The 27,504-nt window shown below is 35.3% G+C and overlaps 1 protein-coding gene across 4 annotated transcripts in view; it reads right to left on the minus strand.

Moving 5' to 3' along the window:
* LOC142333582 (metabotropic glutamate receptor-like) overlaps positions 1-27,504 on the minus strand; it is an 876,009-nt gene that overhangs the window by 649,298 nt on the left and 199,207 nt on the right. The window contains exon 1 of one of the 4 annotated variants that reach the window (XM_075380891.1): positions 20,582-20,873. The exons of the other annotated variants lie outside the window; for them this stretch is intronic. Coding sequence (XP_075237006.1) covers positions 20,582-20,783 — 202 coding nt within the window. The 5' untranslated portion in view covers positions 20,784-20,873. Of the gene's footprint in view, positions 1-20,581; positions 20,874-27,504 lie in introns of those variants that run through there. 4 annotated transcript variants of the gene reach the window in all.

Consider the following 27,504-nt stretch of genomic DNA (forward strand, 5'->3'; position numbering starts at 1 on the left):
TTCTTCATCTATTTGCCGCAATACCTCTTCATTTGTCACTTTATCCACCCATCTGATTTTTAACATTCTCCTATAGCACCACATTTCAAAAACTTCTAATCTTTTCTTCTCAGATACTCCGATTGTCCAAGTTTCACTTCCATATAAAGCGACACTCCAAACATACACTTTCAAAAATCTTTTCCTGACATTTAAATTAATTTTTGATGTAAACAAATTATATTTCTTACTGAAGGCTAGTTTAGCTTGTGCTATTCGGCATTTTATATCGCTCCTGCTTCGTCCATCTTTAGTAATTTTACTTCCCAAATAACAAAATTCTTCTACCTCCATAATCTTTTCTCCTCCTATTTTCACATTCAGCGGTCCATCTTTGTTATTTCTACTACATTTCATTACTTTTGTTTTCTTCTTGTTTATTTTCATGAGATAGTTCTTGCGTAGGACTTCATCTATGCCGTTCATTGTTTCTTCTAAATCCTTTTTACTCTCGGCTAGAATTACTATATCATCAGCAAATCGTAGCATCTTTATCTTTTCACCTTGTACTGTTACTCCGAATCTAAATTGTTCTTTAACATCATTAACTGCTAGTTCCATGTAAAGATTAAAAAGTAACGGAGATAGGGAACATCCTTGTCGGACTCCCTTTCTTATTAGGGCTTCTTTCTTATGTTCTTCAATTGTTATTGTTGCTGTTTGGTTCCTGTACATGTTAGCAATTGTTCTTCTATCTCTGTATTTGAACCCTAATTTTTTTAAAATGCTGAACATTTTATTCCAGTCTACGTTATCGAAAGCCTTTTCTAGGTCTATAAACGCCAAGTATGTTGGTTTGTTTTTCTTTAATCTTCTTTCTACTATTAATCTGAGGCCTAAAATTGCTTCCCGTTACAAAAATAAGTGATACTAATTATGAGAAAAGTTGTGCAATCAAGTTTTATGTTGAAGTAGCTGAGAATGCTAGTAAAACCTTTTTTTAAAACTGAAAAGGGCGTATGGAGATTACGGTCTGTCACGAACCCAGGTTTTTAGTTGGTTTAAAATATTTTCAGATGGTCGGGAATCAGTTGGGGACATTCCACACTCTGGAAGACCGTTAACGTCAAAAAGTGACATCAATGTTGAACGAATCAGAGACTTGTTACGGTACGACCCGCGATTAACTGTCAGAATTATTGCAGAAAAATTGAATTTGTACCGTACTGCAGTACATCGAATTTTAAAAAAAGAATTGGCATGAAAAAAGTTTGTGAAAAATTGGTCCCAAAAAATAATAGCATGGATGTGCCGTGATCTTCTAGGGTGAATTGAAAGTGCTACTGATTTTATAAAAAAATTTATTACTGGTGATTAATCTTGGATATTTGAGTACGATCCAGAAACGAAACGCCAGAGGAAGGATTTTTCTTCTCTCTTTTTCCTGTTTAGCCTTCGGTAACTACCGTTTAGATAATTCTTGAATGAGGATGATATGAATGAGTGTAAAGGAAGTATAGTCTTGTACATTCTCAGTTCGATCATTCCTGAGATATGTGGTTAATTGAAACCCAACCACCAAAGAACACCGGTATCCACGATCTAGTATTCAAATCCGTGTAAAAATAGCTGGATTTATTAGTACTTGAACGCTGGAACTCTTGACTTCCAAATCAGTTGATTTGGGAAGACGCGTTCACCACTTTACCAACCCGGTGAATTCAGAGCAAGGAGTGGACTACAAACTCACCAGGTCCCAAAAAAGCAAAAGAGCAAATCAAAATCACATTAATTTGTTTCTTCGATTGCAATTACATTGTCATAAGAAGTTTTTGTCTACAGGACAAACAAGAAATCAATATATTTACCGAGAAATTCTTGAAATACCTGAGACCAGCCATCAAAGACAACTGCTGCATCATGATAATGCACCTTGTCACACTGCATGCTCAATTAATGAGGTTTTGACAAAAAAATACATTCCTGTAGTTCCTGAACCACCTTATTCACCTGACTTGAGTTCCTGCGACTTTTTCCTGTCCCGGACGTTAAAAAACACTTCAAAGGATACCGTTTTAGAACAGTCGAAAATACTAAAGAAAAAATGTAATCGACCTATATGAATGATATTCCGATTTCTTGGTTCCAAAACTGCTATGAAAACTGGAAAATCCGTTTGAAGCTTTGCGTGGCTTCCCAAGGGAACTATTTCGAAAGTGATACAGTCCATTTATAATTGGATTGCAACTAAAATGTTTATCTGTATATTTGAACCTTTTTATATATATATATATATATATATATATATATATATATTTCATTATTTAAAAAATCTTTTTACAAATATAGGAAGAACCGAAGAAGTATATATAGTTAGGTATTATATTACTAAAAGAATGTGCAAATGAGAAAAAGTTTAAATACTATTTTAAAACAAAATAAAAACGTACTGCAATATGTTTTGGATGACGTATTATTACGTCCATTCTTTATAATTTTAAACAACAAAATTCTATTTTGTTATACTTCTATAATAATGGTCATCTAACACTATTATTTCCCTGTTACATTTCATCATACCATCTTATTTTATTTTTAAACTGAATTTCTCTTCTCGTTTTAAATTGGTATCATTAAAAAAAATTCTTTTCATACATTTTTATTTATATTTCCACCAAGAGATCGACGTTACAAACGAATCTTATTATCATTAACTTTTTTCTCAGGTCGTTACGATAATCCACCCTCAATTTTTTTCTTCTATTTTTCTATTTCTTTATATATATAAGGTAAAAATGAGAAATGGTGTCATATTACATTATTTTATGAATCAAAGCTTACTGATTTTTATTTTATATTTATAATTGATCTCTAATTTTTTATTATAAACATTTTTAATAACTTTAATTATTTTATTTAGTTTAAGTTTCTTCAAAAACATCAATTTATTTAAACACAAACAATTAATTTTGATTTTTTTTTTTTGTTAATATTTCATGTACAATTAGCAGATCCGGCAATGCTTCGTTATTGCTATATTTAGTTTATATATATATATATGCTAATACTACTTAATCTATATATATATATATAGTGGTGAGACGGCCTCTCATTACTCCTTTTTAACTGCGCCCTCGAATTTGTGATGAGAAAATGGTATGAAATAAATCCCAAAAATATAAAAATGGGTACTAAGAAAAACTCCATCACACTAAATTGCCTGGGATTTGCAGATGACCTCGCTCTTTTACCAAATAATATTCAAGAAGCCAAAACACAAATCATGAGCCTTCAAAACCTAGCAGAAAAGATAGGGCTTCATATCTCTTCCAAAAAAACTGAACTGATGGCCATAGATCCTCTGGTAATAGAACGCATTACGGTAAAAAATCAGAAAATTAAAAAAGTAAAACAATTTAAATATCTAGGGAAATAATAACTTATAATTTAAATGAAAAAGCGACAAGGCAAAACAGGACAAATAAAATGATTAAATCCCAAAAATTAACTCGGTCAACATATAACAAAAAATGCCTTTCTACTAAAACAAAACTTAAAACATTATAAAATTGTAGTTCAGCCAGAAGTCACCTACGGAAGCGAGATCCTTTTCAAAATCACTCAGAAAAACCGAATCGATAATATTCTGAAAATAGAGAGGAGAATTGTCAGAACGTATCGATAAAAAACACCAAAAAGAAGGCCGATGGTGGATTGTGCCAAACGAGGTGGTGTATCGAGAAATAGAGCCTGTTACTGATACTATGCGGAAAAAACGAATCTCTTTCTTTGTTCATCTCATAAGGAAACCGGAAACAAGACTGTCAATATCGTTGAAAAGCTCTGGTTCCAAAAACTAGAGTAGTAGGATGGATCAAAGAAATTAGAGAAGATATGAAAGAATTGGGAATTTCCCTGACCGACCTACAGCATATAACTGGAAAAATTACAAAGCTAAAAGACAAAAACATTAGATTTAGTGTTCATCAGGAAGTGGTGCATTCAGTTTAAAAATGACCGAACAAACGTTCACGATAAACAGAAGAGTGGACGTCCGAGCATTATGACTGAAGATCTGCTCTCCAAAGTTGACGAAAAGATTCGTGAAAACCGCCGTTTCACAATAACTAAGCTTTCTATTTGTTTCCAACAAGTTTCACGGACTTTATTGTTTGAAATTGTTTCACAGAAGGTAGGCTACCACAAATTTTGTGCAAGATGGGTGCGTCACTGAGTGGTTGAGATCACAGGCGGCAGAATTCTATGACACAGAAATTTCAAAGCTTGTCCACCGCTATGATAAGTGCCTGAATTTGTACGGTGATTATGTTGAAAAGTAGTATTTTAGTCCCTCTTTCACATGTATATAATAAAAAGTTTTTCTTGTACTTTGTTTATTAAAATTCCAAAACGTTCATTACTTTCTGAATAGCTCTCGTATATATATATATATTAAATGAACACAACTGAAAGTTTGATAAAACATTAAAAAAATGAACATTACGGAACTTCACAAAATTTACCCTTTCCCTTTTTTAATTTTCTCTTTCCCCCTTTCCTTTTTCCCATTTTCATTTTTACCATATTCGCCTTTCCTTTCGCCACTTTCCCTCTTTCCTTTTACTCCCCATTTCTCTCTTCTGTTTCCATTCCCCATTCCCTTTCTCACCACCACTTTCTTTTCCATCCCCTATTTCCTCTCTTCCCTGGCCCAGATTTTCCCTTTTAATCCCCTTTTCCTTTCCTACCATAATTTTTTTCCCCATTATTTCCCTTTCCCCTTTCCATTTCCTCCGTTTTCCGCTTTTATACTTTTCCATTTTCCCCTTCTTACACTCTTTCCGTTTTCCGATTTTTCCCTTTATCCCTTTTTCCCCGCGCGTAAATCGGTCCAGTAGTTTTTTTCGTTTATAGCGGACACACATATCGGAAATATTGAAATGGAATCATAAAATATTTAGTATACCGTGTGTTGCTTTAACCTCCAACAGATAGCGGTGTTTTTAAAAAACTCAGGTTTTACCTGTCACAGATGTGACATCTTAGGTATATAAAAACACGCGCGTATTCGAAGGAAACGTTGTGTCAAAATTTCAAAGCAATCGGTGAAGAACTTTCGAAGATTTAAGATTTTGAACAAATGAACATTTATATTTTTATTTATATAGATTATTTTATAGAATAATATATTAGAATATATATTATATGAACATAAATTATAATATATTCTCTAAATGATATTCGGTTAAAAACATTTAACAAAAGCAAAAATATTAAATAATAATAAAATCTGTACTCTTCATATAATAATGCAACATTATTTAATATAATTTATATCCATAATAATTCAAAGATTTTTCATTTTCACTATAATAAATAGTCTTTGGTAAATGTAAGGGCATGGCTTCGTTATCTATTGCAGTAGAATATCTTTTTGTCTTCAGATGAGGGTTATTAATTAGGTCCGGACAATTCAGCTTCTATAGCTTTATAGCTATCATAGATAGCTACCAGCAGATTTGTTACTAAATGCCACGTATTAAATGATAATTAATTATTTAATTGTTACAATTTAAATCTGTTCTGTTCCATCAAATTTTCTATAACACATTCCTTTTCTTTAAATAATATTTTGAAATTTCATAATTTTTTAATTGAATATTCATTTTTTTATTTAGTAAAATAATATATATATATATATATATATATATATATAATCACTCTGTATATATATATATATATATATATATATACAGAGTGATTCAAGAGGATAGAGCAATACTTTGACATACAATACTTTGCATTACTTTGCAATACTTTGCATTCTAGAGGCTAAAAATAAGAAAAAAGTTCATATAAACATAGCTCCGAAAACGCTTTATTAGCGAATTACACAGGGTGAAAGATTTCGCCCGAGTTTCAGTACCTCCTGGTAAATTAAGGCTTTCTGAAATTCTGGAAAGGTCAAATAAGGAGTAAATTCAATTGTTTCTTATGGTTTTAGAGCTAGGAAATGGCAAAAATAGATCCCAGAACTGTATTTCTGTTAGTTTCTAAGATATCCCATGTAAAATGCCAAAAATATGGTCAAAAAAGACATTTTTTTACGTTTGACGTACAATAACGTTGTTAATTGGTAATAAATCATACATTTTTTAAACATAAATTGTAGAGAATTTAATTTTTAAGAAGATTGATGTAAATAACATCAACAAAAAAGAAATAAAATTTTAAACATGTCGACTTTTATTAACAAAATCAACGAAAACTTAGAAGAAAATGTTACAAAAAAAGAAATGTGAAATGTGTAGGAGCTCAAAAACCATAGGAAACAATTGAATTTGCCCCTTAATTGACCTTCCCAGAATTTCAGAAAGCCTTAATTTACCCGGAGGAACTGAAACTCGGGCGAAATCTTTCATCCTGTATAACTCGCCTACGAAGCGTTTTCGGACCTATGTTTATATGAACGTTTTTCTTATTTTTAGCTTCTAGAATGAGTTGTCTAAATATTTCCCTATCCTCCTGAATCAGCCTGTATATATACACTACATCCTAGAATATATATATAAATATATATATATATACACACACACTAGGATCTCCATCGCGGCTTCGCCCGGGCTATATGGTTACTTGCGTTTCCCGTCATGGTCAGGAGATGTTTACCCGGCCAGAGCTCTTCCCTTGGGAACCCCTGTGTTCATTAAAATAAAGCTTGTAATAATAATAATGATAAATAAAAATATTTAAATGTTCAGTTTATAAAGATATCATTGTATTATAATTTATTCAGAGCAACAGTTTGGTTAGTACAGGGCTCGATACTTAAGAAATAAACTCATAAATACGATTTTTTTGCTTTTTTTTCTTGATGATTTCTTTAAGTAAGTTTGAAGCTTGTGAATGTAATTGGAAATAGGATTTTGTTGTGTTTGAAAAATGAAATAAGACTCCAAACGAATTTGTAAAGTTATCTTAATAAATTTTGATATACTTTTAAATTTGTGAAGTCCTTTTTGAATCAACCGGTATATAAATTAAAAATGAAGTAAGAATCTGGGGGAAAAAACTTTACAAAAAAAAATTATTTGTATAATTCTCGTGTAACTGAAGTTGAATATTATTTAAATGAAAGACAGAATTGTATAGATTCATTTACAGGAAGTAAATATTCATTTCAAAGAAAAAAAAGAGTAAAACAAAAGTAATAAAATATAAAATAAAAGAAGAAAATGGTGTATTAAATATTAAGATAAATGAAAATGGAAAATGAAAAGCTTAACGATAAGAAGATTAATTTTAGGCAATTAAGAAATATTTTGAAATTTATCAACCGTTAATTTCTTTACAATTTGAATACAAGGAAATTCAAAGATTCCTGTAATAAATCTTTCATTATAATATATTTTAAGAAACATAATAAAAATAAAAAAACGAAGATATTATACTAAAACTGGTAATTATAATATACAGAGGAAGCGGTGAATAACGTTCTCCCTTGTAACGAAAACTTTGTCAGAAGAAGCATAATTCTGGGATATTTTTGATATTATATCTCATTAATGATAAATTAACTTGCCTTTAGCAAGGTAACGGTGCATTATAGACTTGATTATTGGGGAGAATTTTCATTTTTTTAAATACTGTAGGAGCGATATAAAATGCCAAATAGCACAGGCGAAACGAGCCTTCAGTCAGAAATATAATTTGTTTACATTAAAAATTAATTTAAATGTCAGGAAAAGATTTTTGAAAGTATATGTTTGGAGCGTCGCTTTATATAGAAGTGAAACTTGGACGATCGGAGTTTCTGAGAAGAAAAGATTAGAAGCTTTTGAAATGCGGTGCTACGTGAGAATGTTAAAAATCAGATGGGTGGATAAATTGACAAATGAAGAGGTATTGCGGGAAATAGATGAAGAAAGAAGCATTTGGAAAAATATAGTTAAAAGAAGAGACAGACTTATAGGCCACATACTAAGGCATCCTGGAATAGTCGCTTTAATACTGGAAGGACAGGTAGAAGGAAAAAATTTTGTAGGCAGGCCACGTTTGGAATATGTAAAACAAATTGTTAGGGATGTAGGATGTAGAGGGTATAATTAATTTAAATGTCAGGAAAAAATTTTTGAAAGTATATGTTTGGAGTGTCGCTTATAAGAAAGTGAAACATGGATTTCTTATTACGGCTTCTTTCTTATGGTCTTCAATTGTTACTGTTTGGTTCCTGTACATGTTAGGAATTGCTCTTCTATCTCTGTATTTGAACCCTAATTTTTTTAAAATGCTGAACATTTTATTCCAGTCTACGTTATCGAATGCCTTTTCTAGGTCTATAAACGCCAAGTATGTCGGTTTGTTTTTCTTTAATCTACTATTAATCTGAGGCCTCAAACTGGTTCCCTTGTCCCTATACTTTTCCTGAAACCAAATTTCTGCTAACTCTTAGGTAAAACTAACTTAAATTACTAACTTAAATTAGCTAAAACCAACAATTTAAAAAAAATCGTATATAAATTATTTTAAAGTACCCGGTCGCACATCAGCGCCATCTATTTAATAAAAATGCACTGAAAAGTAAAAAATAAATTATATAAATTTTTTTTTGTCTTCAGTCATTTGACTGGTTTGATGCAGCTCTCCACGATTCCCTATCTAGTGCTAGTCGTTTCATTTCAGTATACCCTCTACATCCTACATCCCTAACAATTTGTTTTACATATTCCAAACGTGGCCTGCCACGTTTTTCCTTCTACCTGTCCTTCCAATATTAAAGCGACTATTCCAGGATGCCTTAGTATGTGGCCTATAAGTCTGTCTCTTCTTTTAACTATATTTTTCCAAATCCTTCTTTCTTCATCTATTTGCCGCAATACCTCTTCATTTGTCACTTTATCCACCCATCTGATTTTTAACATTCTCCTATAGCACCGCATTTCAAAAGCTTCTAATCTTTTCTTCTCAGATACTCCGATCGTCCAAGTTTCACTTCTATATAAAGCGACGCTCCAAACATATACTTTCAAAAATCTTTTCCTGACATAGGTCTATAAACGCCAAGTATGTTGGTTTGTTTTTCTTTAATCTTCCTTCTACTATTAATCTGAGGCCTAAAATTGGTTCCCTTGTCCCTATACTTCTCCTGAAAGCAAATTGGTCTTCTCCTAACACTTATTTCACTCTCCTCTCAATTCTTCTGTATAGAATTCTAGTTAAGATTTTTGATACGTGACTAGTTAAACTAATTGTTCTGTATTCTTCACATTTATCTGCCCCTGCTTTCTTTGGTATCATAACTATAACACTTTTTTTTTAAGTCTGACGGAAATTCCCCTTTTTCATAAAAGTAAAACTTAGCCTCTAAAAATTTGATTAAATCTTAAATTATATTTGTAAGTCGATAATACAAAACCCGTCAATATTTTATTTTAAAACAGCTTTTTCCTACGTGTACAGCATATTTTTTTGTATTATAGTAGATAATGATGACGTAATAATTTATGGTTACGAGGTGGTAATTTGGACGTAACGAGCACTCGGTTGTAAATTTTGATCGGTCCCTTGAATCTTGTTATAGCCAAGTTTTACTGTATATTAAAATAATAATAATAAAATAAAACAACAAAATAGGAAGCGTTATACTAAAACTAATAATTATAATATATAAAATGTGATTAATATATAAATATAAAACTGCTAAAGTAGCTCTTTATTGTATTACTAGCTCCCAGGCGCAGGTTCGCTCGCGCTATATGGCTGCTTACGTTTCCCGTGGTGGTCAATCTTTTCATTTTGTATTTATTAGTCAATTAAACGGGGGCTGGTGCAGTCAGTCATACATACAGTAACGATGGCATATCGCATTTCCCGTTTCTCAGTTGTTTCAGTCGAACGGGATCGGGCTGTGTGTATTTGGTCGCTTTCCAATCTTGACTGTCTTTCGTCTTCAGGCTCTGCCGCACGAACAGTTTTCATCGTACTTGCTTTTTTTTTATTTCTCCCGATTGAAAAATGTCTTTTAAGCATGGTATGATGTTTTGAAAAAAGATCACAGAATTTAAAAGATTGCAACTAAATACTTTACTTACTTTAAATTAGTAACACACACATGATAAAAAAAACAGCTACTAATTTATGTTTTTAAACGGCTGTAAAAAATTGTAAATGAATGAATCGTAAAAATTACATATGCATGTGCGCTAAATCGATTGAAACTTAGGAATAACTGTACGTTAAAACCTCAGCCCTTTTAAAAATTAATCGATTCAAAAAACTGTAAGCTAAAAATTAAATTTTTCTTGAAAATCAAAGTCATTTTATAAATTAAATAATCTTTAAGGAATAAATAAAGTGTTTTAAATTGCGTTATGTCGGAGGTCCAAAAAAAAAGTAGCCTATGTTCACCGCAGGGCTTCAAAGGGTAGGTGTACAAAATTTTAGACAAATCTGTCCGGTAGATCTCGAGTTAAGTTGGAACAGACAGACAAACAAACATTGATTTATATATATATTTATCGATATGGTGTATCGAGAAATAGAGCCTGTTACTGATACTATGCGGAAAAAAAGAATCTCTTTCTTTGGTCATCTCATAAGGACACCGGGAACAAAACTGTCAAGAAATATCGTTGAAAAGCTCTGGTTCCAAAAACTAGAAGTAGGATGGATCAAAAAAATTAGAGAAGATATGAAAGAATTGGGAATTTCCCTGACCGACCTACAGAATAAAACTGGAAAAATTACAAAGCTAAAAGACAAAAACATGAGCTTTAAACAAAATAGAACGAAGAGGGTGTTTAAAGATGAAGAAAAGTAAGTAAGATCTGAACGGATGAAGAAATACTGGGCAGATCGGAAGAGTAAAATAACACGCTTTTCTCAGAAAATATCCAACTAAAATTACACGAGGGCTATTTAGAAAGTAAGGAACGTTTCCACCTGACGCCGCCAGGCGCACGCCAATCGCGTATATATTGGTGTGCCGTACTCGGCACCTCAGATCCGGCCAATTACAGGGGCTGCCCCTATTATAAGGAGCAGACAAACAAAGTCAAGGGACTTAAAAAGCCCGCGACTTTGGACGGCCGCAGCTGGGCCCGTGTTGCCGGTGGGGGAAAAACAGTCCCCAAACCGGAGGTGCCGGCACCTGTGGCCAAAGCGGTCGTGAAAAAAGGGGAGGTACCCTCCCCAACACCCGCCAAGCCAAAACCGGCGGCAACCACCAAGAAGGTGGTGAAACAAAAGGCGGTGACAAAGCCGGCCCCGGCGAAGAAGGTCAAGCCTTCCTCGACGGGAAAGGCAAAGCCGGCCCCGGCGAAGAAGGCCAAGCCTTCCTCGACGGGAAAGCCAAAGCCTGCTCCGGCTGGGAAGGCCAAGCAGGCTGTTAAAAACACTGTGGCCCCGCGCCCCACCAAAAGGGCGGCCGCGCCAAAAGGCACCCCCAGCGGCAATCCGAAACCGGCTACCCCGTTGGAGACCACTGGCATGGACTTCCTGTCGCAGATGACAGTGAAGGATATCCTGCCAGATATCATGATGGTTTTGCCACGCCTGCTCCAGGCAAAATCTCTCAAGGATTGTATTCAGTCCTTAATAGAGTGCCTCATGGCTGTACTGTCCAGGTATGGTTAGGCCCACCCTCAGACTCTTGCAGTGGAACGCCAACTCAGTAGTAGGCCGGACGGAGGACTATGCCGTCTGGCCGAGGATCTACTGATAGACGTGATACTGTTGTCTGAGACGTGCTTGAACCCAAACAAGCAACTGACCCTTCGGAACTATTTTACATATAGGACGGATAGGCCAGTTCGACCCGGATCTCGCACCTCTGGTGGAACTGCGGTTTTAGTCCACAGACGCCACATGCATACGCGCGTTGTTCTTCATACAAACGTGATGGAGCAAACGTGTGTGCATGTGGAGCATCTGGGCACGGTGTATCGGCTGGTTTCGGCTTATAGCAAGCCGAACGACGCGGTAACCGGCGCAGATCTGGATGCCGTGCTGGAAAATTGGGATGGGCCCGTGATACTCATGGGCGACCTCAATGCCAAACACGTGTCATGGAACAGCATTCTGACAAATCCGAATGGCAGATTGCTGTACGAAAGGGCGAGAGCCCGCCGCTTGGTCGTCGTAGGCCCTGAGGTGCCCACGTTCGTGCATCGCTCAGGCAGATCTAGGCCTGACGTGCTGGATATCGCAGTCATGAAGGGGGGTACCCTCCCATTCATGATTGAAACGATAGAAGACCTCAGCTCGGACCATTCCCCTGTCCTGTTGGAACTAGGTCAGGCAGGGGGTGGCCGAGATCCCCCGCCTATACCCCGAAGGTCAGTCAACTGGAAAAGGTTCTACGAGACCCTCCAGCGGGAGTACAGGCCGGTAAATCCTGAGCTCCTGAACACCCCGGAGGAAATCGACGACACTGTCGGGCGCGTCACGTCGTCAATGACCGAGGCCCTGGCAGGCAGCTCATCGGCCAAAACTCGAGCAGTTGTTCGAAACGACCTCCCTCCTCATATCTCCGAAGCCATAACGGAGAAACGACGACTGAGGAGGAGATATCGAATCACCCTGTCCCCCGCTGATAAGCGGGCCTTTTATAATCAAACGGACAGGGTAAAACAACTGCTGACAAGCCATCGAGAGGATTCGTGGAACGAATACCTCGCCTCGGTCTCTGACGACATCTCCTCGGTGTTCAGGTTGAACAGGAGACTGCGAGAAGGGAAGAAGCCTCGCCATCCGGTTGTGGGGCAGCGAGGTTTTCTTGCATACTCGGAGGCGGAGAGGGCCGAGGTATTCGCCGATACCTTGGAGGAGCAGTTCACTCCAAACCCCCCTCCCTCCCCGAACGACGAGCACACAACCGAGGTGGAATCCTTTCTTGTAGATTATTTCTCACAGGTGGAGGACGCCCCTCTAGAGATTGACCAAGTCACTGAAGCGGAAGTTTCCGCAGCCATTAAGGCCACAAGCCCCGACAAGGCCCCGGGTGTCGACGGGATCAGCGCCCGTGCATTCCGGAACATACCGGCCTCCGTGATTACAGCAATTTCGGTGATATTCACGTCCATTTTGTACGTTGGATATTTCCCGAATTGTTGGAAAACGGCCAAAGTCGTATGTTTACCCAAACCGGGGAAAAGTTTACTTTTCCCACGGAATTATAGGCCAATCTCCCTGTTACCGGTATTGTCTAAGTTGTTCGAGAGGATTTTTCTCGAAAAACTGAGGCGATACATGGAGGGAGAAGTGCGGCCCGAGCAATTTGGGTTCAGGGAGGGTCACTCAACCACCCTCCAACTGGTAAAAATAATAGACGACCTTGTCGGAGGCCTGAACAGGAAACGGGTGACTGCAGCCGTTTTTCTGGATGTGGCCAAGGCCTTTGACAAAGTTTGGCATAGCGGGCTGCTTTATAAGCTAGCGCGATCGGCGATCCCGTACCGCTATGTCAGACTGATGCGGTCATATCTGCTAGACCGACATTTTGTCGTGCGCGTAGGGGAAACGATTTCCTCTACCAGAGAAATAGCCGCTGGGGTTCCCCAAGGAGCAGTACTTTCCCCGTTCTTGTACACCTTGTACGTGAACGATATGCCGCTGTCGGAAGGGGTCAAAACGGCCCTTTACGCAGACGACACGGCATATTTCTACGAATCCGCAAATGTGGATTACGCGGTCCGGAGGCTCCAAAGGCAGCTGGACTTAGTGGAACCGTGGCTCGACATGTGGAGAATCAGGGTCAACGGTGAAAAATCGGTGGCCGTGATGTTCACATGCAAGACACGAAAACCGACCAGAGAGCTGGAAATCTCAGGGGAGAAAATCCCTTTTGAGAAAACAGTTAAGTACCTGGGGGTGGTGTTGGACAGGCGGCTTACCTTCGGCGAACATGTAAATTATGCGACCCGGAGGGCTAAGGCCGCCAGAGCCTCGCTATACCCAGTGCTGAACAGTGCCAGCCCGTACCCACTGGCAACTAAGCTCCTCATTTTTCGGCTATACGTACTGCCGATTCTAACATATGCTTACCCGGCATGGGGGGCAGTGTTGAGCTCCTCGCTTCAAAAGAAGATCGAGGCCGTCCAAAACATCGCGTTGCGGACGATCTTTGGAGCTCCGTGGTTCGTCAGGAACGCCACTCTCCGATCTGATGCGAGATTTCAATCCGTATCCGAGGTGGGGGTGGCGCAGGCGCGCAGACTGTTCGGGAGAGCGGCTGTGTCCGAACACAGTCATCTTCGGGACATCTGCCGAGAGGACCCAACTCCGACAGTTGTAAGGAAGCGGCCTCACGCCGTACTGGACGAACCACCGTGATGGTGCGGTGCGGTAGCCGAAAATCGACAAACCAGGCTTAGGGGCCTCCATATCGCATGAGCCATAAACGGAATAGTGCGTCAGACGCGTTTCCGGGGTCGCGAGTGAAAAGTTTTCGCGAGTTATATAGTTTGAAGACGTCAAACACGGTAAGTCGCGCATAAAACAAAAACGCGGTCTAAATTTAAAAAAAAAACTTACAGTAAGACAAATTATCCCAGCAATTGCGACTCCTCCGGAAAAGGGGACGCATTGCTCCCTCCTTATAGCTAGTGCCCCGTTGTGGCGTATTCCTGCTAGCCTATTAAAGAGTTAGCACCGAAAGGACTTCAGTGGACGGTCTGAAGGGGAATTACGTCGGGAGGACAGGCTTTATAAGCCTAGCCTTCCGCGGTCGGCCCATGAAATGGGTTCGATAACGCTGGTTTAACAACGGATTGGAATGCAATTAAATCCGTCTTAAATTCACTAAAATAATAATAGACAAAACTTGAAAAATTAGATCCGAGATTAAAAAATAACCCTTTTAAAAACAAGCCCGATTAGAATGATCCAGCAGCAAGGGACTCTGTCCAGGTTCTGCGATAAAGTAGGGAGTAATAGACTCCTGCCAACTTTGCATTCCATTCCATTCCGGCACCTCAGTCAGCGTCCAGGCGTGACAACGGGAACATCTCCGCACTGCCCGTTTTTTTTGTATACAAATTTGACATGTGTGCAGTAATCGAAAATCCCGCCAGTCGTGAGGTGCGGTCTGCGATTCGTTTTTTGTTAGCAAAAAACTTAAAACAAATAGAAATTTATCGGGAACTGTGTGAAGTGTACGGTAACAACGTAATGAGTGAAAGTTCTATCAGGAAGTGGTGCATTCAGTTTAAAAATGACCGAACAAACGTTCACGATAAACAGAAGAGAACGCTTTTCTCAGAAAAGATCCAACTACACTTGACTTAAGTGGTCTCATGTTGGCCGTAAAAACATAGTAATAATAATAATAAATGCGTTTGGTTATGCAACAACGTAGGCTGAACATATGTGTCATCGTAGGGTATCGAACGATCAGCGCCGAGGCGGCTTCGGTTATAGCTGGAGCCGCCCATAGACTTACAAGCGCAAATGAGAGCTGCAATAGTGAATGGAGGGGACAGAAAGGAGGCAATTGACGGTCTCTACATGGCTTGGTATGAGAGATGGCGAGATTCAGACAAAGGAAGGTGGACCTACGGGCTCATACGAGACGTCAGGAACTGGGTGGAGCGAAAGCATGGTAATACAAGCTACGAATTCACCCAGTTCCTGTCTGGACATGGATGTTTTCGAGATTATCTGTACAGGATGGGCAGATGCCATACAATTCGCTGTCACGATTGCGGCGGACTGGATACAGCAGAGCATGTAGTATTTTTTTGCCCTAGATGGCGCAATTTCCGCGCAGTGCTCGAGGGTCAGGGTGTGAAGGGGGCCAACAATATAATCGAGGTAATGCTCAGCAATGGCAACAAGTGGGAGTGTGTCTCGACTACGATCGCATCAATGATACGAGAGAAGGCCAATTAAGAGAGGCGACGGCAGGATGAGTTGATGCGAATTTATGGAGGCTTGGAGTTCGGTGATGGGTGATCAAGCTTCTGGGGGTGGGCGGCGGGGGCTCCTCGGAGTCGTCGCTCGTCGATCGCCCCCTGGGGACGACTTTCGGTCACACGGATTTGGATAGTGGAGTGCCTGGGTGATCATGCAGGGGCTGTACATACCATATGGCTTAGATCCGGCCCCTGCATGGTAGAAGGGGAGGTTTTTTAGCAGGTGAGAGCCCCGCACTGCCGTCAGTACGGGCCTGACGGCGGCTGGCAGAGCTTCAAAGCTGGCAAATCATCTACTACGAAATTCCATTTACCTATACTACAATTAAAAATGTAGTGCAGGAAATGTTTAATATTTTACTTTCCCGGCAAATATAACTATATTAAAGGTGAAAATATATACAATGTGTCAAAAATGGGGTAAATTTTTACATTTAAGGATCAAACTAGTTTATTTAGAGAAAAAAACACGAATTCCAGTCTGTCCAACCGGGATTCGAACCTAGGACATTTGAATGAAAGGCTGAGACGCTACCATACATTTTTTTTTTTTTAATAATACCTTGGAAAATATGAATAATATTAACAAATTTTATGAAAGGTATTTTTTAATTTAAATAACGGTAAATAAAATTTCTTAGATCATGATTTAGTAGCTAAATAATTTATTTTTTTAACTATGCCGGTCAAGTCATACGAAAACTAAACGAGATATCAACAATCCAAGAACATGTGGTTATAGAGAATGTTATACGGAACACAATGTTGCCAACCGCACGTCACTCAATATCTCCGTTGGCGCATAATTAAAAACGTTCGGTTTATTCCGAACAGAACTCGTACATATAATTTTTATAACCTTTGCTAATCTTGCCTAATTAACGTTAAATATATAAGTAAAGGAAGTTACTTTTATACGGATTTGAATACTAAATTGTGGATACCGGTGTTTTTTGGTGGTTGGGTTTCAATTAACCGCACATCTCAGGAATGGTTGACCTAACAAGAATACAGTTGAGACTGTACAAGAATATAGTTCATTTATATTCATATAAAAGGCTAAAAAGAAAAACAGTGAGAGGATTTACAGTGACTCTACCAATCCGCTAGACGAAAAAAAAATTGTTTTTGTCAATTTTTAGACCTTTTATTTGTATGTAAAAGCGTTTTTTAACATGGTACCTCTGCGAAAAGAAGCTGTGTCAGATTGCAACAAAATTTATTTCAATGGGATTAATAGAAAAAAAGTTGTACTCGAATAAACAAAAAAATATACGTATAAGAGTTGAATACATAACCTCCTTTTTTTGAAGTCTGTTAAAAAAGAATTTAATATTAGCTCTAAAAGTAAGAAATATTATAAATCAGAAGATAAACATATTTATTATTTATTCAGTATAATAGAGAAAAAAAAGTAGGAGCGAAATAAAATAAAATAAAAAATTAAACGCACTTCATCACCAGATAGAAAAGTCTTTATATAAAAAAAATAATTTATCAGTATACAATATAAATCTCTTGAGTTAAAAGAAGTTTTGTAAAATGTTTATATAGGCAGTGAAAAATCTACATACAGAAATTTTGTAGAATGAATGACAGTGAAAAAGTAAAGTAAGAAAAACTACAAAGGTAAAGAATTAAGGCTTTTGAAAGTTCTATTATAGAAGAAAAGCTGAAAATTTAGTAGATTTGATAAAGTTTGAAACGATTTAACTTTTAAACAATTCGAAGTATAAAATAAACCTGTATATTTATATAGTTATTGTATATTCTTACAGAGAATAGAACTACGTTGATAAGTTATATAATAAAAACTTCCAAAGTTAATAAATTTTATAAAAAAGGATGTGTAGAAAGTAGAAAATAATAGGAAGATAAAGATTAGAATATGTAAAGAAAGTAATTAAAGATTTAATTAAGATGTAGGTCAAAATGAGTAATGAAAAAAGCTACTAAAATAACTGAAGATAAAAGTAAGAAATTCAATTGATCTTCTTTTAAATTATTATTTCAAACAATATAAAATATAAAACCCATGAAAAGTTAGATTTTTCTAATAAATTTACTAAAACGAATTATTTTGATTAAATTAAAATATATTTTAATTTAATATAGTCCTACGCAAGAACTATCGCATGAAAATAAACAAGAACAAAACAAAAGTAATGAAATTTAGTAGAAATAACAAAGATGGACCACCGAATGTGAAAATAGGAGGAGAAAAGATTATGGAGGTAGAAGAATTTTGTTATTTGGGAAGTAGAATTACTAAAAATGGATGAAGCAGGAGCGATATAAAATGCCGAATAGCACAAGCTAAACGAGCCTTCAGTAAGAAATATAATTTGTTTACATCAAAAATTAATTTAAATGTCAGGAAATGATTTTTGAAAGTGTATGTTTGGAGTGTCGCTTTATATGGAAGTGAAACTTGGACGATCGGAGTATCTGAGAAGAAAAGATTAGAAGCTTTTGAAATGCGGTGCTATAGGAGAATGTTAAAAATCAGATGGGTGGATAAAGTGACAAATGAAGAGGTATTGCGGGAAATAGATGAAGAAAGAAGCATTTGGAAAAATATAATTAAAAGAAGAGACAGACTTTTAAGCCACATACTACGGCATCCTGGAATAGTCGCTTTAATATTGGAAGGACAAGTAGAAGGGAAAAATTGTGTAGGCAGGCCACGTTTGGAATATGTAAAACAAATTGTTAGGGTTGTAGGATGTAGAGTGTATACTGAAATGAAACGACTAGCACTAGATAGGGAATCTTGGAGAGCTGCATCAAACCAGTCAAATCACTGAAGACAAAATAAAAAAAAAAACATTAAGTCTAATTTAAATTGTAAAAAAATAAGCTAAAACTGTTGTATACTTTTTAACCGTGAAAGTCCTACAACTGCGAATTTACAATTTTGCAGTCATTTTATACTTTTAGTTGTACTAAAGAATAATACAATATGAATATAATTACATATAATTTACCAATAATTCATTGATTTATGAAATTATCAAATCATCTTGCTACAATATCATCATTTTTTTTACTTTTCTTTCTACAACTTTCATTTTTTATTTAGTTTTATTTTTTAACCGATGATACATGGTCATTCACGGGAACCGGATGTATTTAAAATAATCATAAAAAATTGAATATTTACTTTAAAAAAGTTTTATTGGTACTGAAACACTCATTAAATTAAAGCATTTGTTACTTACTCATGAACGAAAAATTATGTCCAGCAAGTGATGTCCATTTTGGGCAATACATTATTGTAGCCTTTCACGGTGACTGGCCTCAATTCTTTGCAGCATGTCTACATCAATCTGCGTGACGTGATGACGAATTGCGATCTTTAGGTCCTCCAATGTACGCGGTTTATCGCCGTACACGCGCGATTTCAGAAACCCTCACGGAAAAAACTCACAACTACTTAAGTCGGGGGACCGAGGGGGCCAAGGAATGTCGCCGAATCTGGAAACGATCCGTCCCGGAAACAAGTTACGGAGAACAGCCATCGTTGCTCTCGATGTGTGCGCTGTAGCTCCATCCTGCTGGAATAACACATTTTGAAAATCGATTCCCCGGTTTCGGAACTCAGGGATGAAAAACGTATTCAACATCGCAATGTAACGATCAGCTGTTACAGTTACGGCAGCGTCATTTTCTTCAAAAAAATACGGTCCAATAACCCCAACCTTTCCTACTGCACACCAGACAGTCACCTTTGGGCTATGAAGGGGTCTCTCGTGAAGCTGATGCGGGTTTCTTTCTGCCCGATACCGGCAATTCTGTTTGTTGACGAAGCCATTTAGATGAAAATGGGCTTCGTCACTCATTAACGATAACAAATTTTCATTTTCTTCAAAAACGGTAAGCATTTGTCGACAAAATTGTAATCGCTGCGTGAAATCTTGCTCGTTTAACTGCTGCACGACGGCTATCTTGTAAGGATGGAAATGCAGGTCTGTATGCAGAATTCGTCTTATTGTACTTGTGCTCATTTGAAGCGCTGCTGAATGCCTCTGAATAAAGCGGCGTGGGCTTTTGACAATGGCTTTCCTTACTCGTTCGATGTTCTCCGGAGTGCTAGCAGTTCGTCGGGAACCCGGTGGTTTTTTCTTCAATATTGAACCGCTTATTCGAAGGTTGTTTACCAGTAGCAATATTGTGTTACGAGAAGGGACGCTTGCATTACGATGGATATTAAACTGACGGCGGAAATCTCGCTGAACAGCAGTTACGGATTCGTCATTTCGCACAAAACTGTCATACGCGTACAGGCGATGGTATAGCATCCACAGCTCCATCTCAATGACTAAAATGAAAATGCTATGAACAAAGAAACGTCAGACACCAGCCACGTGCCCCTCCCACCCCGAACGCCTGAGTACAACCTACTTAAATAACATCCGGTTCCCGTGAATGACCCTGTATTTTGATGACTTACTATAAAACCTAGAAGATTGTAAGTTGGAATATGAAATGGAAGTTTTCTACTCTATGAAAAATTCCATGCCTGACCGGATTCCTTCATTTTTTTTGTTTTACGTATCTATTTTGTTTTTATATCGTAGATTATTAATTTAATGAGTAAAAAGTAATATATTTATTTTTCGCTATATTTGAAAACAGAATTACAACAAAAACATTAAAAAAACAATTAGAAAATTAAAAAAACTACTTACCTTTTATAAAATCAACAGCCATCTCTAATCCATATGTATCTTTATCACAATCATCCAAGATATGAGCACCAAGTTTAAAATTAGAATTCGATCTTCTGTTGATGACATCCAAAGTATATAACATTGCTTCTAATGCTTGCACACCACCTTGAGGCATAATTGGACCACAAGTAATCGATTCTTCACGTTCATGAACCATCATTAAACCACCAAGTATTAAATCACCTTCTAACGTAGCTTCTTTTTTGATTGGCCAATTAGTACCCCCACTATTATCACCATTAAATTTTGTATTATGATCTTCAACCAATGAAAGTTTTTTATTACTAAATCCGCCATATTTATTAGCATCTTCTACAAATGCTATTCGTCCATCTTTATAATAATCTTTATCGATTAACCAATCATAAAATTCTAAACCTTTATTGTTTTTTTCGTTTAATAAATCATCAAAATTTTTATATAAGTGCCTATGTTCATTAATATTTAAATTATAATCCTTTGTTTTATATAAAATTTTATCGCTTTTATCAAATGGATTATCAAACTTTTCAACTTTTTGTCTTTTCTTATTATGTCGTAACTTAATTTCATTAGCACCCTCATAATAGTTATTAAGATTTTTATTAAGTTTTACTTTAATTGCATTGTCTTGTTTGTTAGTATTGTTTAATATATTATAATTATTATTATCGATTATTTTATAAAGTAATTCACTTTCTTTTGAATTTTTATATAATATAAAAAATAATATTAATATATATTGAATTCCATTCATTACGTTACATTTATTTTTTTTTTATTAATTCATAAAATGATATAATTTATTATTTCATTTTAATAAAAATAATTATTAAAGTTTTTCTTTAGTATAAAATTATACGTTAAAAATTAATATAATATTTCCTCAAATTATTTTTAAACTAATTACAATATATCGATATAAATATTTATGTTTTTCGATATATTTATTATCGATATACATACAAGAGCAGAATTTTTTTTTATCCAGTTTATGTCTATTTTATTTATAGTCACTTATCACAAACACACTTATACTGGACACGCAGTTTTTAAATATCACTTTATAATTTTCATTTTTACGAAATGTAAATTGTTTTTTTTTTTTTTTTTTTTTTTTAATATTTTGCAGAGTTATATAAGTGAAAACAACTTATGTAGGTTCTACATAAACTGCGGATAATAGAATAAATAATAATAATAATAATAATAGTAGTAGTAGAAGTAGTAACAATAACAATAATAATAATATGGAAATATATAGAATTCGAAAAGACCCAAACAGTTACGATGAAATTAAATAAAAAATGAGCTGGCAAAAAATAAAAATTAAAAAAAGTTTTAACAACACCAGAAAATATGGGAAAATGAAAAAAGTTGATAAATATAAACATCTTTGAAATGTGATAGGTTCTCCTGTTGGTGTGAATCAACAGGAATACCTACCATCTTTCCTCTGTGAGGTAATAGCTTATCAGATCTGCCAGTATAACCCACCGGGTTGGTCTAGTGGTGAACGCATCTTCCCAAATCAGCTGATTTGGAAGCCGAGAGTTCAAGCGTTCAAATCCTAGTAAAGCCAGTTATTTTTACACGGATTTGAATGCTAGATCGTGGATACCGGTGTTCTTTGGTGGTTGGGTTTCAATTAACCACACATCTCAGGAATGATCGAACTGAGAATGTACAAGACTACACTTCATTTACACTCATACATATCATCCTCATTCATCCTTTGAAGTATTATCTAAAAACGGTAGTTACTGGAGGCTAAACACGAAAAAGAAAAACATCTGCCAGTATACAAAGTGGATCACGAAGTTCCTGGACATTGATACCATATTCTACTCGTGAAAATAATGTATAAAGTTCATAAAATCATACGTCCTAAAATTCTTCGTTTGCAAATTACGTCTAGTGAAAGATTTCAATCGGATTTTAGCTATTCCGATGAAATGAGATCGTAGAAAACTTTTTGGACGTCAATTAAGGGGCAAAATTAGTGATCTATTATGGTTTTTTACCTGAAAAATTGCATAAAATAGGTCCCAGAATCGTATCTACAGTATTTTATAAGAAATCTAGGGTGAAAACCAATAAGGTTGGGTAAAAAACCCTTTAACCCATCGAGTTGGTCTAGTGGTTAACGCGTTTTTCCAAATCAGCTGATCTGGAAGTCAAGAGTTCCAGCGTTCAAGTTCTAGTAAAGTCAATTATTTTCACACGGATTTGAATACTAGATCGTGGATACCGGTGTTCTTTGGTGGTTGGGTATCAATTAACCACCCATCTAAGGCATTATTTTTATGTAAGTATATCTCTTGGTACCTTAGAGGTATACGAAATTTCAGTTTCAGAAACAATTTTTCTGAAAAAAAATTATTTTAAAAATACAGAATGACCGAGAGACGGTAAATTAAATGTTTCCGAACATACGACGTCTCTAAATAAAGTAATTAGAATAGTTTTTTTTTTTGGCAGCCGAAGTGGCAACACTGTAAATTTACTAGTAAACATATGGTTATATGAACAACTGATTTATATCATGTACTAATATTTTTTAGTCTATTATTGCCACATGAGACGTAAACGAAATTCGTGAAACGAGTTTTTATTGTGCGTTACAAAAATGAGTGATACTAATTATGAGAAACGATGTGTAATCACGTTTTGTGTTAAACTTCGTGAGAATGCTACTTTTTTAAAATTGAAAAGGGCATATGGAGATTACGCTCTGTTACGAACCGAGGTTTTTAGGTGTTTTAAAGCATTTTCAGATGGTCGGGAATCAGTTACGGACGATCCACATTCTGGAAGACCGTTAACATAAAAAATTGACGACAATGTTGATGAGAGACTTGACAATATGATGAGAATGAAATTGATGAGAAATTGTGATGAGAAATTGACAATGTGATGAGAGACTTGATGCGGTACGACCAGCGATAAACTGTCAGAACGATTGCAGAACAATCGAATTTGAACCATACCATAATCTACCAAATTTTGAACGAATTGGACATGAAAAAAGTTTGAGCAGAATTTCTCCCAAAAAACCTCACTGTTGAACAGAAAAACAACTAGGCGGAAGTATGCCGAGATTTTCTAGGACGAATTGAAACTGATCTAGATTTTCTACAAAATGTTATTACTTGTCATGAATCTTGGATATTTGAGTACGACCCAGAAACAAAACGCCAGAGCAAGGAGGGACACACTTCAAACTTACTACGTTCAAAAAAGCAAAAATGAGCCTATCAAAAATCAAAACCATGGTAATTTGTTTCTTGGATAGTAATGCCATTGTGCATAAAGTGCTTTTGCCTTCAGGACAGACTTTAAATCAATATGTTTACGAGAACATCTTGTAAGATTGCGGAAAAATATTGCCCGTATGAGACCACCCATCAAAGACAAATGGATGTTGCATCATGACAATGCACCTTGTCACAATGTATGCTTAATTAATGAGGTTTTGGCAAAGAAAAATATTCCTGTAGTTCCTCAATCATCTTATTCACCTGACTTTAGTCCCTGTGACTTTTTCCTCTCCCGGACTTTAAAAAAAACACCTCAAAGGACACCATTTTGGAATAATAAAAACAAAAAAAAAATATAACCAACTAGCTGAAGGATATTCCGGTTTCTGAGTTCCACACCGCTAAAAAAACTGGGAAAACCATTTCAAGCGTCCATGGCTTCCCAAGGGAACTACTTCGAAGGTCCATGTATAACTGGATTGAAAATGAAACGATATTCTGAACCAGTTTCACATTATTTTATTTACAGTTTTCGTATGTTGATATAAGATTTTTTCTTTATTTCAATGTGAGGGTCCATCACTGAACTCTTGAAACGACTTTTATAAACACCCTTTATAAAAAAACATCCTTTAGACGATTTATGTAAAAGAATTAGAAAAATGGAAAATTTTAACGTTAAATCGACATGACGTATTCTAAAAACAGGAAATTTATACATTATTATATTAACGCATTCATGTTAGCTTAAAATCATAGGTAAGTTAGCAACACAGATTATAAACAAACAAAATTATTTGTATAAGTTAAAATGATTTAGTTAACGTTTAATCCAGAAAAGTGTGCTAAAATCCTGTAAATGACATGCATTGTTTGGTCAATTATGTTTAACAATAGGAAAGGAAATTCTGTTTACTAATCTGTACAGTATTTAACGTTGGAAGTCCTTTTGTATGTCTTCTACTGCATCCCGATATGCTTAGATTCTATTATTTATGAACTCCCTTTTTTATTATTATTATTTTTCATTTAAAATCTCTTTACTTTGTGTTGAATATGAATAGATATGAAGAGTTTTATTTATTATAAAAGAAAAATTTGAATTAATGAAAATAATATGTTATCATCTGTAATAGAAATTAAAAATAAAGCAAGAGATAAAAAATTAAAAATCATGACTGCCAAAAAATAAATTGTTCTTTAATAAAGGATAATTACTAATGTAGAATAATTAAACCGCGTGTCGGTGACAATTTGTATATACAATCAAACTTCCATAAATCGAACCTCCTTAATTTGAAAATATCCTTAAATCGAATATTTATTTTGTCCTCTTGAAAAAATCTATTTAAATCGAATTAAATCAGCTCCTTTATTCAAAAATTTTAAGGACTGTATCAAGGAACTATAAATAAATTTAAAACTCTCTACAGAAAAGAAGTTGTTTGTAAAATTATAGCATGTATTGAAGATGACAGGAAAACATATATAACTATGTTACAGACTGTATGTTTCGCTGAGAAAGCATGAAGGAAATCTATAATTTAATTTATATTCTATTTATACATAATCATTTCCCGAGTAAATTATAGAAAATTTAACAAAATATATTAATTATTTAAACTAAAAATTGCATATACAACTAATTATAAATTACTTTAATAATAGAGATCTAACTAAAACTCAAATAAATGTTTTTTTTTGTCTTCAGTCATTTCACTGGTTTGATGCAGCTCTCCAAGTTTCCCTATCTAGTGCTAGTCGTTTCATTTCGGTATATCCTGTACATCATACATCCCTAACAATTTGTTTTACATATTAAAAAACGTTGCCTGCCTTTTTTCCTTCTACCTGTCCCTCCAATATTAAAACAATTATTCCAGGATGCCTTAATATGTGGCCTGTAAGTCTGTCTAATCTTTTAACTATATTTTTTCCAAATGCTTCTTTCTTCATCTATTTGCCGCAACACCTCTTCATTTGTCACTTTATCCACCTATCTGATTTTTTAAATTCTCCTGTAGCACCGCATTTTAAAAGCTTCTAATATTTTCTTCTCAGATACTCCGATCGTCCAAGTTTCACTTCTATATAAAGCGACGCTACAAACATATACTTTCAAAAATCTTTTCCTGCGCTTAAATTAATTTTTGATGTAAACAAATTATATATCTGACTGAAGGCTCGTTTCGCCTGTGCTATTCGGCATTTTATATCGCTCCTGCTTCGTCCATATTTAGTAATTCTACTTCACAAATAACAAAATTCTTCTATCTCCATAAGCTTATCTCCTCCTATTTTCACATTCAGTGATCCATCTTTATTATTTCTACTACATTTCATTACTTTCGTTTTATTCTTGTTTATTTTCATGCGGTAGTTCTTATTTAGGACTTCATCGATGCCGTTCATTGTTTCTTCTAAATCCTTTTTACTCTCAGCTAGAATTACTATATCATCAGCAAATCGTAGCATCCTTATCTTTTCACCTTGTACTATTACTCCGAATCTAAATTGTTCTTTAACATCATTAACTGCTAGTTCTATGTAAAGATTAAAAAGTAACGGGGATAGGAGATATCCTTGTCGGACTCAATTTCGTATTACGGCTTAAATAAATGGTAAAAAATATAATTTGAACGGACAGGGAAGTATACAGCCTAAAATTGCGTTTGTCGATATATTGATATGAACAATCGATCATTTTCAATTAGAACTAAGGCTCACGTTAACTGTATAAAAAAGAAATATAACACTTTTAATCTCGAAAAATTCTTTATATACAATAACAATAATAAAAAATTAAATAAATTCGATGAAGATATTTTGTATAAGCAGATAATGAAAAATAAACCCATCGGGTTGGTCTAGTGGTGAACGCGTCTTCCCAATTCATCTGATTTGGATGTCAAGAGTTCCAGCGTTCAAGTCCTAGTAAAGTCAGTTACTTTTACACGGATTTGAATACTAGATCATGGATAACGGTGTTCTTTGGTGGTTGGGTTTCAATTAACCACACATCTCAGGAATGTTCGAACTGAGACTGTATAAGACTACACTTCATTTACACTCATACATATCATCCTCATTCATACTTTGAAGTAATATCTTAACGGTAATTACCGGAACAGGAAACAGGAAAAAGAAAAAAAAGAAGATAATGAACAATAATAATTAAGCTGGCTAAAATGATTGAACAATTTACAGAGGTCATAAAAATTGAGAAACTATTACAATACGGACGGGAATCACTTAGACTTAAACTATAACTTTTGACGAATTTTAACAAAATGATGACCAATTGTTATATATATAATTTAAATATGTAAGATAATAATTTAAAATGTATAAATCATAATTATACTCCTCCTGAAGATGACAGAATAGCCGAAAGCGCTCAACGAAATGAAACTGAAATTTGGAAACCTGTTATAAAATTATATGTAGTAGTTACTATTCCAAACGATTCAATGTTCGAAAAAATAAAGACTTCATTGTAAAACGTTTTTCCTTATAGTTATCTTACTTTAACTCCCGTTAATATTAGTACAGTTAATTTTATTTTTAGAGTTTCCGTGGTCTCCCCAGATGGCGAGAGCAAGAATATAAGTTTCCGAGCGGTTGAGTAGAGAAAACGCTAAT

This window comes from Lycorma delicatula, chromosome 13, assembly GCF_047948215.1.
Source record: "Lycorma delicatula isolate Av1 chromosome 13, ASM4794821v1, whole genome shotgun sequence".
In the NCBI taxonomy this organism is placed as follows: Eukaryota; Metazoa; Arthropoda; class Insecta; order Hemiptera; family Fulgoridae; genus Lycorma; species Lycorma delicatula.